This window comes from Myodes glareolus, chromosome 2 (genome assembly GCF_982192425.1).
Source record: "Myodes glareolus chromosome 2, mMyoGla1.1, whole genome shotgun sequence".
Lineage (NCBI taxonomy): Eukaryota > Metazoa > Chordata > Mammalia > Rodentia > Cricetidae > Myodes > Myodes glareolus.
The window spans coordinates 78,891,013-78,907,660 of NC_142027.1; the positions used below are offsets into that span (position 1 = coordinate 78,891,013).

Here is a 16,648-nt window from a genome sequence, read left to right on the forward strand (position 1 = left end):
AAGCTTAGTTCCTACACACCTCCTCTCCTCTTAGTCCTGTCCATTGTTACCTCCAATGGCTTCACCTTATTCTGTATGCATTCTTTGGTCTGGTTACTAGTCTGGAAGCTACAGCAGGGAAGAAGCTGGATGTCACTCTTACCCTTAGTGCCTCTTTATAACTGAGGGTGGGGGTTGCATCCTTCTGAGGTGTGCGTACAGCATCTAGTGTACGCCAGTGCCTGTCTGGGGCAGACACTACTGCATAGACACTGGGGCAGAAGGAAGGTACAGAGATGCTGATATTAGATCATAGAGAGTCTTAGTCTGAACACTTTTATCATTGTGTATGAAGTGAAGGAGTTGATGTTTTGGAACACAAAACCGTCTTCATCAGAGCATCTGTGCAAGTGACCGTCCCCCTCCAGATCAGGACTGGCGACTGCTGGTATTTCTTTATAGCAGAGGCCTGAAGAGGGTTGTTGGACCCTCACCTGAGTCTGCCATCCTGCAGCACCTTCCAGCTATTTGTGTACAGTTTTGCCCTGATTTCTGGTACCCTGATGGTCTTGGGAGGTGCCGGAGCATATAGACTGTGGAAATGGCCTGCAGGGGGTAGGGGGACTCCTTCTGCAAAGCCGTGGGGAGTCATCCATGCTGACCTGAGACTTTTCAGTGGCATGGCTACCTTCCGGTCATCGTCACGCATGCTCTGTAAGTAGTCTCGATGGGCTCATTGGTTCCCAAGCTGAACTTCAGAATGGCGCCTTGGTTTTGTTGGTGCTCAATAATGAAGGCTCTTGTTTCCAAACCCCCAGGGAGAGAGTTCTTGTAACAGTTGCCCTGAGAGTTTTTATGATGACTTTTTCTAAGACTTTTGGCTACAGGCATCCATATAAGCAAGCAGTAAATTCTGAGCATTGAAAAGATAACTCTGGGCTAGGCCTGCAGCTCAGGGACAGGCCCCCTTGCTTACATGACCAGAGTCAGCAATGTCGTAAAAAATCCAATATGACCCCGCGCCATCATTTCCAAGGGGCAGAAACTTGTTGAGTGATTGTGATCATCTCATTTGCTGAAATCATAAATCCGTCCATAGTTCACAGTTATCTCCCCCTCTCTGTATAGACCTCAGTGGATCCTAATTCATACTTTGAATCCTAATTCATCTGTTGAGTTGTGTTGTCTTCCCGGGATAGCAGCTTCCAACTTGGTCCAGGGACAAGAGTGACATATCCTTCAGGAAGGAGACAAACCCTGTCTGTTAGAATGGAATCTGGTCTTAGAAGTGACACTGCAGGCAGCTTCTGTGTTTTAATTGCACAGTGACATATTGTTAACTTGTCAGTGTGAATGTGTGCGTGCATGCATGCAAGAACTGTGTATGTATGTAAATCCATGTGTGTGTGCTCATTTAATTCCATAGCACGAGGCCAGAGTTCTCTGTTCAGCAGCCCTGATGTAAAGAGGCCAAGTCTGCAGTTTTGTTCAGCTGAGTTCACGTGTTTACTTCCTGTGCAGCCTCCACCAGATTCAGTTGTTCCAGGTTAGATGGGACAGGGCTCTCACTGTAAGCTTCCTGTCTCACCACCTACCATTTCTAAGCTCACTCTAACTCCTCCGCAAAGCAGAGAACAGCACAGCATCCTCTGAAACGCGCCGACACTGCCCATCCCTAAGGTTTGTTTCTCAGCTGGTGGCTAGAGGGATGCAGGGCAGTGTCATTGTGGTTTGCTGCTGTTTGATGAGCCCTGGCTGGAGTTCCTGGAAGGCAGTGGCTGTGGTGGTGAGCTCCGTCTGTGCTGTCCCGCTAAGCTGCCTAGCAGAGTCAGCTGGAGGTGATGCACGGGCAGCCGTGTTCCCGCGGACCCTCTGCCTCTGAAGCTGGGCTCCAGGGACTGGGCCTTAGGAATCTGGTGCGTTTCAGTCATTGAGGATGGTGGGCTTTCTCAGGTCAGGCTGAGACAGAGCTGTCTGTCCTCCATGGAGACTGAGTCGCCTCTGTGTTTGTTTGCGGGATGTGCCCTGGGTGACTCCTAGGTTCTCCCTCCCCTTGCTGGTTTGCAGCTATTCACTGGGAAGCTTTGCTTGTTGTAGCTTTTGTTCTGCAGTTCAAGGTGGACTGGAGATTTTACACATCAGTTTTCTGGGCGACTACTTACAACTGACATTTAATGGGGATTTCTCTCTGAGTCCTGCTGTCTGCTCTCTTTGTTGAGCTGTTAAAACTTTAATACAAACAAGATTTAATTGAGATGTCTGGATTTTTGTGATTTAATTGAGATGTCGTCTGGGTTTTTGTGATCTGTTTGTAGCCGAAGCCTCTCGAGGCCCTCGCTTGCTCTCCATTTTTTTTGTCTTCTCTTTGCATCAGGTTTGTCTTGTAGCCAAGATGCCATAACTCTGATTTGGAAGCATCTTGTCTAGCTGCATGCCCCTCTCCCTTCACCTCCCTGCCTCACATCCCAGCATCCGTGAAAGGGTAAATGAATCGCACCAGTGTTAAGTCCGGTATTGACTCCTGTGTGTGACTTACACACTACACAGAGACAGAAGGAGCACACCTGTGGTCTACAGTGTCAGAATTTGTTGACTAACAATAAATTCACAAGGTACAACAGTTCCCTAGGCAATTATTTGTCAAGTAGTCCTGCATGTGCTGATAGCCCTGGCTGAGGTGAGCAGGGGTTTTCTTACTGCAGTCTTAATTGCTAACTTTCACTCTCAGGTCACACACCGCACAGCAAATACATCTGTAGCTACATACGTGTATGCTACATACGTGTATCCCTTGTGGAGTAGCCGCAAAGGGGATGAAGAGGCCAGCTGAGTTCAAGGGCTTTCACGGATGTCTGGGAGGCAGAAGCCAGCAGGAATGACAAGGGTCTCTGGGTGCTGGGGTGTGCTGCCACCACTGTGGAGCAGCCCCAGGGCTGGGTAGAGCTGCAGAAGTGAGGTGTGGTAGAGGCTGGGGAGGCAGAGAGCAGGACCAGGTTCAGGTGAGTAGGTGATGGCAGTTTGAGAGTATGCCACATCAGCAGTGGGGACTGCCACAAACTGAAGTTCCCGGGACAGTCGGAAGCGCTCTCTCTGCCTGTGGCAGGTTGGAGCAGTTATCACCGTCCCAGAGTTAGGTGTCCTTCTCTTCGTGGGAGCCAGGTGAGGGGTTGCACCTTTGCCTTATTCTGGCGTTTCTTCAGGCCCGCTTTCCTGGTGTTTTAATACACCCCTATGCTCATGGTCCCCATTCACTGTAAAAACTTTATAGAGGTGGGTGTGACCTTCCTTAAGGAGCAGCCGCCTGCCAGTCTGTGCTGTGTGGCTGTGCCAGGCAGGTGGTGCCATTCAAATGTCTACACCCGTGCAGAGCCATCCCCTGCTCCAAATGGAGTCAATGGCCTTCCTCAAAACCGTCTCTCAGGATAAGGCGTGGCCTGAAAACCACTGTTCTGCACAAAATGGTGTAACTCAGGGCAGGGCACAACCTGATCTCAACAGCGGGTCCTGCTGGAGCCTGCTTAGCTGCTGATGTGCTAAGGGGGAGCCCTGGAGGCAATGTGAATCTGAAGTTGAAATTCTGTGCTGAAGCCCCAGAGTTGTGAGGCCCTGTGGCTGGCCTGCCTTTGGGCACCACTGACCTTGCCCCACAGCTGCAGGTTGCTTGGTGGGGTGCAGGGGAGTGAGGACCTTGCAGCTCCCTCAGAGCCACTATAGGAGTGGGGGAACTTCTTGAGAAACGTCTGGTCTCTCTGAATACCTTTTCAATCACATTTTTATCTGGGAAGTATCCCTAATTAATTTCCCTCAGATTAAATACAGTACATATATAGGAAATTTTGAGGAAAAAGACTTAGTTTTAAAAAATAAGCAATTTTTATTCTGTCTTTCCATCGTCTGTTTGTCTGTATTAAAGATAGATTCTCCAAGGTTCTTTTTAAAAGGTGAGTTTAATCCCCACCTTGGCTTTGGTGCTGGAAGTCTGATCGTGCCAGGCAACCAGTCTACTTCCTGGTGGAGCTGTGTCCCTGTTCTCAAAAGTAGGTTTCTGTGTATTCAACTTGTGTAATGTTGGTGCTAGCAGCTCATTTTAAAAAGAATCAGCATGTTGTGTATTACCCTTTCGTCGCTGTCACAAACACCCGATGCAGCTGATTTTATGGAGATCAAAGGGTTACTTACCCCAGACGTTTGGTTTGAGCCCGGACAACTCCGTTCTAGTGAGAGCCTCACATATGAATAGTATTGAGGGGAGCTGGACCAGTGAGCATGTGATGTTGTTTTGAACAGGGAGTGGAAGAGCTGCCAAAGCAGTCACAAGGAAATGCCTCATGTCCCCAGTGACCCACGAACCTTCTGCTTTGCCTGCTTCCCAAAGGTTCCCTTGCCTCCGTACAGGTGTGTGCCCCTGCCATCATAAGGGACCCTCAGGGGTCCCCAAACCACAGCACCTTTTGAGATGCCGGAAGATGGTCATGGACCAGCATCCCCTCCTGTCACTCAAAGCGTGCCGCATGTTTGTCTTTTCATTTGTTGTCCTGATTACAGACGGCTCTCAGATTTTCTCTGTTGCCAAGGCCAGCCTCAGCTCTTTCTGCCCTCAGGTTCCAGAGGGCCGGCCTTACAGGTGTTTGCCCCTCCTCTCCTCCCTTCTGAAAAATTACTTTTCTGAATCTCCTCCTGTTGTGATAAGTAGCCATTAGGATTTTCTCCTTCTGGTCTTCCCCAGAGCGCTCCCTTGTGTGGTAACAACTGCAGGGGCAGAGAGTGAGCGTAAGGAGAGCTTCCTCAACATGCCCTGCCGATGGCCAACACCAGCTTTCCTGGTGCTCTTGGCCTTTACTAGAGCACGTTACATCGTCAGGGTGGTGCACAGGCCCGGGCATTTAAAGACGGTTTGTTTTTAACAGAAAAAAAATATCTAAAAATGAGCTAGGAAAAGATCGGGACTTGGACTGAGCAAACCACTGTAAGTTATGTCTTAGTGTTCGTAAAATGAAGGCTGGTGTTTCACTCCCTAGAGAGGGAAGCTGTCGGAGTAATTTGGCTGTGTTCAGTGTGGCACCCCAGTGTACAGGGGTTCAGCCTTCTGATACAGTGACGTGATGTCGTCCTCGGGCGTGCCGGGCCACAGCACAGCTGTCCTGGGCTGCGTGCAGCCGGCAGGCTGGACAACCTTAAGGGACTGGGTTCTGATAGGCAGGTGTTTGTTACATGATTTGGCATCACTTGTAGATAAGACTTAAAGAGCATCCTTGCCTACAAATCAATCACAATGCTATTTAGCCTCAGGTAGGAATATTTGGGTACTGGTAGTCTGATTGTTTTGGACCCCACCCCTCGGCTTTCCGGCCACCTTGGGGTTTAGGACTCAAGAGAATTTAACATTAATAATCATCATCGTGACTATAATGATGAAAATCGTAGGCATAGTTTCTTCTTGCGGGGGGAATGGTACTGGCTCATTGTTTATGATGTAGACTGGAAGGAGGCGTCTGGCTGAAGACTAACTATGGCATCAGCACAGTGGGGTGGACCAGGGGAAAAGGCCACAGATGCACGGCTGCTGCCCTCAGAACACTACTGTGGGCCTGCCTTCTGGGGCCCGAGGACCAGTGGGAAGGATGCTGGTAGCAGAGGAGGCAGCACCGGGGAGGTCCAAGCATGGCTTAGCGAAATCGGTAGGTGTGATGCTGAGGACACGGTTCCTGGTGACGGGCGAGCACGGTCTGGTGCCACAAGAGCCGCGTGAGGCAGTCCTCCGGCACTTGCGTTGGAACTATCTGAACTCGCTGCTGGGTGTGCATATTTGTTTGTGTCCTGGTTAGTCTTAGTTAGATCTTAAGTCAGGGACCATATAAAGGTAGTTAATCACTTTTCTAGAAATGGATTTTATTAAGTGGAAACTTCATCACACATGAAGGCATACATACTTATCATCCCAGCACTCAGGAAGCTGAGGCAGGAGGGTCATGAGTTTGAGCCAACCCTGAGCTGCATAGCTAGTTCAAGGCCAGCCTGAACTACATTCCAAAACCCTGTCTCAGAATATCCTACCACCGCCACACGATAGAACTTCATCCCAGAAGAATGAAAGAGACTAAATGGGCTGCGCTCTCTCTCTCTCTCTCTCTCTCTCTCTCTCTCTCTCTCTCTCTCTCTCTGTGTGTGTGTGTGTGTGTGTGTGTCTTCCTCGTTTCAGCCTTGGAGAGCTGAAGCAGGCCTGCATCTTTGGGATGTACTTTGTATCAAATGTCTCCTGTTCCTGAATTAAGTGTGTTCTTTTCAGGCAGTGCACCCTTACCCTTCTCTGGGAGCTCTCTGGAATGTGTACCACCTATATTTGGGGGAGGTTCTTATCCCGACCCCCAGGATGTGAGCGAATGGGGATCCCTGAAAAACCTAGAGAAGAGGAATGAAGGGACAAGAGACATGAGAAATGATAGCAAGACAGGATTTCTGATCAAGCCGTCTCACTTATTTCCTCAGAAGCTGTTATATAACAAATGGGCAAAAGGGGAAAGGGAAAGGTGTCAGGGGGAAGGGAAGGGTGTCAGGAAACTCAGGTCTGCTGAGTCTGTGGAGTGTGTAGAAACTGCCTATGTGACTGGAACAGGCGAGCTCACCTGAGCTTTTGGAGTCAGTCAGTACACCCGCCCTTCTGTGCAGACAATAGGTTTCCCAAAGTGCTCTAGTGCCACCGCAAGATGAGGACCCCGTGGCATCTGTTGAATCTCCGCATTGCTGTAGAAACAAGGGGGACCTAGTTAGGTAGAATTCCTCATTGAATCCCACAGGGTGCTCTTGGCTTCCTCTGTTTCCCCTCATGCCTGCAGTTTCCCTGGGGATCCTCAAGCCTAGTTTTAAAAGGAACCAGGGATGCAGCTAGCTGGGCACCTACAAATCACATTAACTCATTCTTGACCGAAACCTCCAGCCCAGCATGGTCAAAGCTTGTAACAAATTCTATCATGACCAAATAATTTTGCCAGTTCTTGATGTTTGTAATAGACATCTATTTCATCTGAAGTTCAGTAGTTGCAGCCTATATCGCTTTGGGAGTCTAGAGTACAGAAATAATGGCCTGAGGCATAGAGTGCTAGCCTAGAAGCTAGGGTCAGGTCTGTTTTGTTTTGAAGTGGCTTACAAGGGGAAACCCACAGAGGTACTGCCACCAGTTAAACAGACTGCAGCATCTGCCATCGGCTGGCTCCAGCTGCACTCTCTGTCCTGGCCGTGTGGAATTGGCATTCTTGTCCTTTCCTGCTGCAGACAGTTTACTTTGATTTGAGTTTTCAGTTCTGTGTTTTAAGGCCACAGGGAAAGTGACTGTGTACTTTTATTGAGGGCACCGGTGCCTTCGCTAATGTCAGTTAAAATGCAAGGGGGGAAAACCCACAGGTCCTGCTGCTGGCTTCGTTCTTGCTCTCGGAGTGAAGACGCAGGTGAGATGACCAACTGGGCGACCTAAGATACAGGTGTAGAGCCGCGGGGAAAGGGCCGTGTTTGCTTTCGGAGCCATAGGACCTGAGCCCACATGAAACATCTAGGCTTGGCGGTGTAGAGCTGCTGGGAAAGGCCTGGTCAGGGACGTGTTTGCTTTCGGAGCCATAGGACCCGAGCCCACATGAAACATCTAGGCTTGGCGGTGTAGAGCTGCGGAGAAAGGCCTGGTCAGGTCAGGGATGTGGAGCCATAGGACCCGAGCCCACATGAACCAGCTGGGCATGGCGGTGTGCACATCCCTCACTCTGGGGAGACAAAGACTGGTGACTGGATCCCCGCGGCTTGCTGGCCAGCTAACCCAGCCTGCTTGGTGAGCTCTTGACCAGAGAGACCCTGTCCCAAAAACAAGATGGATAGCATTCCTGAAGAGCACCAAGGTTGTCCTCTGGCCTTCACGTACACATATGTACATGCATGTGTACCCATATCCATCTGTAAACATACACACACTCCAAAAGTAATAAACTATATGTGTGTGGTGGTGATTTGATAAGAATGACCCCACAGACTCATATATTTAAATGCATAGTCGCCATGGAGTGGCAGTATTTGGAAGAATAATCAGAATTAGGAGGTGTGGCCTTGTTGGAGGAAGTGTTTCACTGGAAGAGGGTTTTGAGGTTTCAAAAGCCCACCCCAGGCCCAGTTTCTCTTACCCTGCTGCCTGTGGGTTAAGATGTAGAACTCTCAGCTCTTTCTCCAGCACCATGTCTGCCTGCACACTGCTGGCTTCCAGCCGTGGTGATAAAGGACCTCTGAAACTATAAATCAGCCGCAGTTAAATGCTTTCCTGTATAAGAGTTGCCATGGTTGTTGGCTGGAGAGATGGCTCAGGGATTAAGAGCACTGACAACTCTTCCAAAGGACTTGGGTTTCATTCCAAGCACCTACATGGTGGCTCACAGCTGTCTGTAACTCCAGCTCTATGGGACCTGAGACCATAGACATGCATGCAGGCAAAACACCAATGCACATAAAATAAAATTTTGCTGTGATCATGGTGTCTCTTACAGCAATAGAAATTCTAAGATAATCTTCCTTTGCTTTTTGAGCCAAGGTCTCATTCTGGAGCTGGTGTGTTCTCCATCTGGATCGGCAGGCAGCAGGAAGAAAGAGTGGGCCTGGCCTGAGCATCTGAAACTTCAGAGCCCACCCCCAGTGACACACTTCCTCCAACAAGGCCACACCTCCTAATAATGCCACTCCTCATGGGCCTATGAGGACCATATTCATTCAGACTACCACAAAGATTCTCAACCTTAATGAGAGAAACCTCCTCAGCAAATGGAGATCTGTGCAAAAACCTGAGACTACAACATGCTGAGACCAGTGAAGGGCTCAGCCTCAGATGCATCCCATTTAAGACTTGGGGAATGTTGCCGAGAAGAGGGTGGGAAGGTTATAAGAGCCAGAAGGTAGAGAAGTGGGCTGCGGAGTAGACACGGCAATATTACAAATAGAGGGAGCAGTGTTTGTTGGGAGCCCATTCAAAGAAAGCAGGGTACCCAGTAAGTGTCCATGCTTTAGTTAGAAGGTACCTGGAGCCAAGTGAAATGCACCGGGAAGAAGGGGAGGCCAGGGTAGAGACGGCCAAGAAAGGTCTGTAACTAGCCGCGTAGCAATGAAGGTGAGAGTGACTGCCATTCTCGTGGCCAAAGGCGCTTGCTTGTTCTAAAGACAAGCAGCAACCCAGACAATCCAGGACGTTATTCTCTTGTATTTTTTAAGGGACAGAGATTTATTTCCTTGGTAGCATGGAGGTACACACATGTGTAATCCTAGCCCTTAAGAGGCCGAGAGAGAGGGTCATAAATTCAGGGCCATGTCGTGAAACCCTGTCTCAAAAATAGCAAATCAAAAGGGCTCGAGGGGTTTCCTTTTAACCAGTCACCTTGCTAAATTGTAAGCTTAGCTTTTAAAGCAAGGCCCACTTGCATGAATAGTGGTGGTTTGAGGGAAAAAAAAATGCCCCCCCCAAAGGGCATGACACTATTAGGGGTGTGGCTTTGCTGGAGTAGGCGTGGCCTTGTTGGGGAAGTGTGTCACTGTGGAGGCGGGCTTTGAGGCCTCATGTATGCTCAAGCCATGCCCACTGAGACAGTCTTTTTTCTGTTTCCTGCATATCAACATGCAGCAGCTCCTCCAGCACCGTGTCTGCCTGCATGTCCTGTCATGATGGTAATGGACTGTCTCTGAAACCATAAGCCTCCACCTCAGTGAATGTTTTCCTTTGTAAGAGTTTCTGTGGTCATGGTGTCTCCTCACAGCAATGGAAACCCTAACTAAGACAGTGGACATAAAGGAAGAAAAATGCGTACGTCACCAGTGTTTGAGCCGAACACCGGGTCACTCATCCAAAACTCTGACCTGGCCCCTCACTGGAGAAGTGGGCAGCACAGCTTTCCTGTAGGTCGGAGGGCCCCATGCTGAGCAGCCAGTCATGGGGGACTCTTGGAGTCCCGGGGTTCCAAGTGCTTGACTCGTATTAGAAGTCCACAAAGAGCCTGCCCTCAAGGGAATCACTGTGATGGGGTTCTGCGCCCACAGAGAGACAACCATAGTGAAAAGGCAGAATGAACAGTGAGTTGCTAGAGGATGTCCGCAGAATGTCTGCCAACACAGCTAGAAAGCATCTCAGATTCAGGGAGAAGCTGGACTGGAAGGACCCTCAGAAGCCCCTCCTCCCAGCAAAGCATTCTGATGACCTGACCACAGGCATGGTAGCCTGGTGATGCTGTGGGGGCTGGCAACTTGAGAGACCTCCCTCAGACCACATGGACCTTTCCCCACATGGAGAGACTCAGGGCAGCTGCGGCTGACGAAGCCCCAGGCTGTCGGTCTTCCTAGGGTGATCTCCTTTCCCAGTTCTCAGTTCCTTTCATTTCTTGATGTCCAGATCTGTGACTGGAGGGGTTGTGGACAAGCAGTTTTAGAGATTATGTTTCCAGGCATCTGAGCGCTGGAATTTACCAGGTCTGGTTTCTGCTTGCCTGAAATGTAGCCTTCACACAGAAGTATCGATTACAAGGAGCGCTATTATTTTAGATCGGTTCAGTTAGGATTCGGGATGAGCTGCCCTTAGTTTCACGACGGTTGCGCTTGAACAGATTTGCCAGATCAGCTGATGCTCCGTAGTAATGGGACAAGAGATAGGAGTGTTGGGCTGGAGAGATGACTCAGAGGTTAAGAGCACTGACTGCTCTTCCAGAGGTCCTGAGTTCAATTCCCAGCAACCACATGGTGGCTCACAGCCATCTGTAATGAGATCTGGTGCCCTCTTCTGGCCAGCAAGCATACAGACAGACAGAAGGCTGCATACATAATAAATAAATAAATCTTGAAAAAAAAAGAGAGATAGGAGTGTTTGCTGAGTCCCCTCTTCTCTTAGCAAGTTCTGGTATACTTTAAAGAATAAATCCTGCATGTTAATTAAAATAACAGTAAGGGTTATATGGATTGTACCCTGCTTATCAAAGACTTAGCAGTTAACATCCACATGTAAGCAAATGCATAATCATATTTGTCTTTAGGATCTGGGTTCTATCAAGATGCTTTTTGCCTGTAACTCTCATGATTTTGGTTTAACAGCTGAGTAGTATTCCGTTATATGTATGGACCACATTTGCTTTACCCAGTCATCTGTTGACATCTAGGCTGATTCCAGCTTCTGGCTGTTATGAACAGAGCAGCAGTGAATATAGTTGAGAACGTGCCTCAAGGATGTAGACTTCTTTGGTTGTATGATCAAGAGTGGTAAAGCTAGACCTTGAGGTAGATCTATTCCCAACTTCCTGAAGAATTGCCACACTGATTTCCATAGTGGGTGTGCAGCTTACATGCCCACCAATCCATATAACCACAGAGGTTAGGTGTAGAGTATAGGACTGGTGTGGAAGAAGGGCTCGCCCCAGGGGAGGAAATACAGTAGATAGTTGTGGGTGGGTGGGAAGGGGCTTAGGGTGCATGGGTCGGGGTAGACTGGAATAGGAGGATCAAACCAGAAGAGAGGAGAAGGGGGTGTAAAAGAGGAAGTATGGGGAGAGACAGCTTAGGGGGTAAAGAAGGGGAATATGAGGAGAGCCCACTAAATAAGACTAATAAATAAGTTGCTTTCTATGGGCTATATTCTTGTTAGCAGTTAGAGTCAGTATTTATATATTTGGAACTAAACTTTTTTCTTTAGAAATACTCTATTTTCTTAAATTCTGGTGACTTTGGCGGCATCTTCTGTAGGGACTCTCTGTGCAGCCACCACCGACATGCCTCTTTCTTAAGAACAAAGAATGTGAGAAATCAGATTGAGAACATGGAGGCAGAAAAGTAGCTCTTGAATCTTGCTTCTTTCTCCATCCTGCCACAAGGTGTGAGGTCCTAGCCCATACTAGCCATAAACACAGTGCATTCACACTTGAGAAACTACAAGGGAGTCACACACACGGTCGCTGAACCAGCCAAACAATGTGCCTCGTAGCTTTGAGGAACTCCTGGTGAGCAAAAAGACCCCGTCTCTAGGCTACTGGCATCTGAGGGAACAGCACCTGAGGTGTCCTCTGGCCTCTGTGGCCACAGCTCCTCGCTTCCCTGGTCTGTCTTCTGTTCTGTACTTCTCTGTTCTCCTCTCAGCTTAAATGGCGCATTTCCCGAAGACTGCCTAGGTTGAAATCATGGGGCAGCATGTGGGCCATGTGCAGCCACTGTTTGGAAATACTAACACCAGAAAGAAGGGGAAAGGAATGGGAGCCACATCCCTTCGCCAGCATCCCATCAATGAGTGTTGACAGAGTTTGAGCGCAATAAAAAGTGCCGCTCTGTACACTGATGGGTCTCCCAGGGTTTAATGTGGCCTCAGCAGATAGGAATAAACAGACCATGCGGCCTTTCTTTCCAGGCTGGCCTTGAACTTAAGATTTGCCTGCCTCGCGAGAGTAGTATGAGAAACCTAGATCACCATGCCCGACGTTTTTTCCTATGTAATTTTAATGTAAACAACAACAGCAACAACAACAAAAATGGAGAACTAGGCAGCACACACCCTTAATTCCAACATTCCAGAGGTAGGTGGATCTCTGTGAGTTCGAAGCCAGCCTGGTCTACAGAGTGAGTTCCAGGACAACCAGGGCTACACGGAGACCCTGTCTCGAAAAAAACAAAACAGAAGAAGATACCTAAATCAGTTAAAGCCATCAAGCTATCAGGGTGTCTTAAGAAGGGCCTCTAAATTAAAAAAAAAAAAAAGTGGGGGGGGGATGTTTAAATACTCATGATAAGGAAAGTGGCTGGGTGAAATCAATGCCGGGACCATTGTGGGGCAGAAAACAGACACCGGAAGCTTTCTAAGCTAGGAAGATGGTCAGTGTGCTACTGTGGTGGGGGAGCAAGGTGCTGAGAGAGCATGCGGGTGCCTCTGTAAGAGATGTAAGTCTGTATTTTCATGAAACCGAGGATACACAGACAAGTGTGTGAGGGTCAGGAGGTTTTTGTGCTATTTTGAGTTACAAATAAATTACCTTCTGGAAATTAATTTTGAAATGAAATTTGACATGAAACAAAATCTGATTTTCTTTAGGCCTGGAGTAATTGTGATCTTATCCTTTGTGTTTGAGTCTTGGAATAGGATCAGTTGCAAACGTGTGTATTTTGGTAGAGTAACTGTAGAAACAATACAATATATAGTAGTTTGTCTTCTGACCACTTTAGTAGGAAACATAAATCTGCACTTAAATTGTAATTTATTTAACTTGTTACAATTTCTGGATTCTTTTTTTTCCTCCCAAGGTAATTGGAAACCTTAAAAAGACGGAGCTTACTATCCACTGTGGAAATGTTCTGTGGATGGTTTAGTAAATGCAGTAGCACAGTGAACTTGATTTGTGATCTTATGTGTGCCTCTGTTATTTGCTGAAGTGGGAGTGTATAGAGAAAATGTTCTGGACTGCTCTTGTCTTTACAGGAGCAGGAAAATCCAAATTCGAAACATCCCGCCTCACCTGCAGTGGGAGGTAAGTCGGGGCACCCAGATACCTCGCTAGTTTAGTTTCCTTTACTTTAGGAATTAGAGGTCTTGAGGCTTGACCCCAGCGCCTCTGGGTCCTGTCCTTCCTTTCCAGTGCTGGGGCTCACAACGCGAGTTAGGGGTTGTGTTTGTCCCTCTCTGATGATGTGCGCTCTGGCCCCTCACAGTCTCCTCCCTCAGTACTGGGCCACAAGTACCAACACAACAGCCAGGAGACAGTGTACACGCTTTTGTGATGCTTATCACATGATCTGATGAAAGATTTTTGTCATCTCACATTCTGATTGGCCGAGGCACTGGAAAACCTGCAGAAATAGAACTTTCTTTGTTAGAGTAGATTTTTGTTTTTGTTTTGAGTTAGCTGCTTTGAGTAACCATTACAGATACATCTTCAGAGCACTAAAAGGTCTAAGATTTCTGTCTTTATATAAAATACATTAGGATGCCAGGAGTGCCACTACTGTTAAGAAAAACTGCCCTAACCCACAGGAAACCAGACCAGCCTTAAATGAAGCTGTGCTTTATCTTGTCTTTAGAAAAGGAAAGAAGAGAAAGGATGAGGTTGGAGAGCTGACTCAGTGCTTGAGCCTGCATGGCCTTTGCTGGGGACCCAAGTTCAATTTCCAGTAGTCATATTGGGTGGCTTATCTATAACCCCAGATCCAATACTTCTGGCCTCTGCAGGCACCTGTCACACTCATGTACACACACACACACACACACACACCTGTCACACATACACACGTCTCTCTCTCTCTCTCTCACACACACACATACACACACACACACACACACACACACACTGTCACATACCCCCACATAGCCAGGCATAGTGGTGTGTGTGACTTTAATTCTAGTGTGTAGGAGGCTGAGGCAGGCAGATTTCTTGAGTTTGAGGCTAGCCTGGTCTACATAGGGATTTCCAGGACAGCCAGGTCCCGTCTCAAAAACAAATCTTTAAAAAGAACAAACGTTGTCAAAAGATTTATTTTTTTAATGTGTATGTATGTGTGTCTGTGTGCACCACATGTGTTCAGAGTACATGAGGTCAGGAGAGGTCGTTTGATCCCCTGGAACTGGAGTTCCAGGTGGTTGTGAGCTGCCATGTGGGTTCTGGGAACAAACTCTGATCCTCTGCGTGAGCAGTACATACTCTTTACTGTCATCCCTCCCTCCTCAAGAACAGCTTTTTTTTTACTGTGGAAAATTTGGAGTATATACAGTCTATTACATGAATGAATAAGGGGTCCCTGGGGGAGAACTGAAGGAAGAGTTGTTAGATCTCCTGAAGAAGTGCGCTTTGCTCTGCTTTTCATGTCCGCAGCGTGGTTCGGGCCATCGCGTGGGTGTGGGCCATCTTACGGTCCAGTTCTGCTGTCCTTGTTTCTCTGTGTGTTTCACTGCAGGGGAAATGGATGTCTTTTTTTATGATTTTCTCTCCTGTTTCTTCACAGGTGCTGGATGGACTGTTGGCCGAGTGTGGGACAGTGGAGAATGTGGAACAAGGTAATGAGTGGGTCAGGAAGTTAGCTCACTGGAGAGGACATTGTTATCGCTTAGGTTGGGGTCAGCAGGGAGGAGTAGTGAGTCCCAATGCCTTTGACATGTGCTTCCTCTGGTGTCTGTACACCTCCCTGTCAGAGGAATCTGCGCCTGTCATCTTTATATATCTGTATAGTTCAGTCATTCAGGGAATATATTCTTTCAGGGTTTCTCTATGTAGCCCTGGTTGACCTGGAACTCACTTTATAAACCAGACTGGCCTTGAAGTCACAGAGACCCGCCTGCCTCTGCCTTGGGTGCTGGGATTAGAGGTGTGGCTACCTCGCCTACCACTTTTGTGTCTTAACACCTGCAGTGAGCAAGCACTGGACAGACACAGTTGGGGTGGCGCGCACTTAACTTGTCTGAGAATAGTTGAGTCACTGCTGTGACTTAGCTGACTCCGCCTCTCTAGAAGGGAGGACACAACCTAGTGTCTGTTTACTGTGAGGTAGGATTTCCCCACCAAGATTCTTATGAAAATGTCGGTTCCTTGGGTTCAGCACAAACCTGCGGTGACTCGGGGTGGAGGGAGTGGCTCGTGGTTGAATCGAGAATCTTGGAGTGGTTTTGAGAATCTTGGAGTGGTTTTGTGTGCACTCAGATCTGAGGCCGGCCATCATAGGACCAGCACTACAAATGCCCAGGGAATACTTCTTCTCTTCTGCTCCCCATGGCTTCTGGCTAATGCCTGAGGCGCTGCTTTTTAAGAGGAACCAAAAAGGCACCTGAAAATGAGGTCCTACATAGCTCTTTAGAGTCCCAGAAAGGTGGATCCCAAGACCCTGACAATGACGACACCAAAGTATGGTAAAAATGATTTTTACATTGGCCATGACTGCTCCTTACCCGTGAACCCTTGGAACAGTCGCTCAGCCTCACCAACTGAACCGCACTGATTCTGTGTCCACTTGTGTAAAACGAGCATGATTTCTACCCTTCCGGTAGCATCGGACAGTCACGTCACTCAGCGCAAACCTGTTGATGTATTTCATAGACAATTGTAAGGGATTATAAGGTCCTCAGGAAAAGATTGTAGAGCATCCTATTTTTCACAGACAGTCTAGTCTGTCAGTGTAATTAGCATAATCGTCTTGAAGCAGCAGTTATTTGGGTGTGCTCCCTTCCACACCCAAAGAAGGGAAGTGGTGAAGAAGTTACTCGTTTCTTACGGCCACTTGCCCGTGCTCAGAGTTGAGAACATGCTTTCTATGAATTCTCAGTTTTCACTTCCTTGTCGTTGGAAGGAAGACATTCTAGTGGTGAGATAGCTTTACAGGTATGAACTTGAAAAAATTTTAAAACAGAGTTCTGGTCTGGGTGTGGTGACGCATGCCTGAAATCCAAGTTTTGGAGAGATGGAGACAGATACAGCTAAAACCGGGAAATCGATTCAGGATGGTGCTACCTGAGAAGGAGGGGTTCAAGGGCACTGGGGCAACACACAGCCCTCCGACCCCTGCGCATGGGAGACTGCTCGGCTCCAGCCCCTCAAGGTTTCGAGCAAGCTATTGAGCTTGTCTTTTGTCCTGTTTCGTGGGTGATTTCGATCCGGCACAGCCTGTCAGTAGAGTCTTAGAAACTTTAATGAACAATGAAATAAATTATTTA

The 16,648-nt window shown here is 48.0% G+C and overlaps 1 protein-coding gene across 3 annotated transcripts in view; it reads left to right on the forward strand.

The window, feature by feature from the left end:
• Positions 1–16,648, forward strand: part of Igf2bp2 (insulin like growth factor 2 mRNA binding protein 2) — a 111,817-nt gene that overhangs the window by 64,084 nt on the left and 31,085 nt on the right. For all 3 annotated transcript variants that reach the window (XM_087902041.1, XM_087902044.1, XM_087902045.1), the window contains exons 3-4: positions 13,433–13,481; positions 14,950–15,001. In XM_087902041.1, the coding sequence (XP_087758167.1) occupies positions 13,433–13,481; positions 14,950–15,001 (101 nt within the window). The remainder of the gene's footprint in view (positions 1–13,432; positions 13,482–14,949; positions 15,002–16,648) is intronic.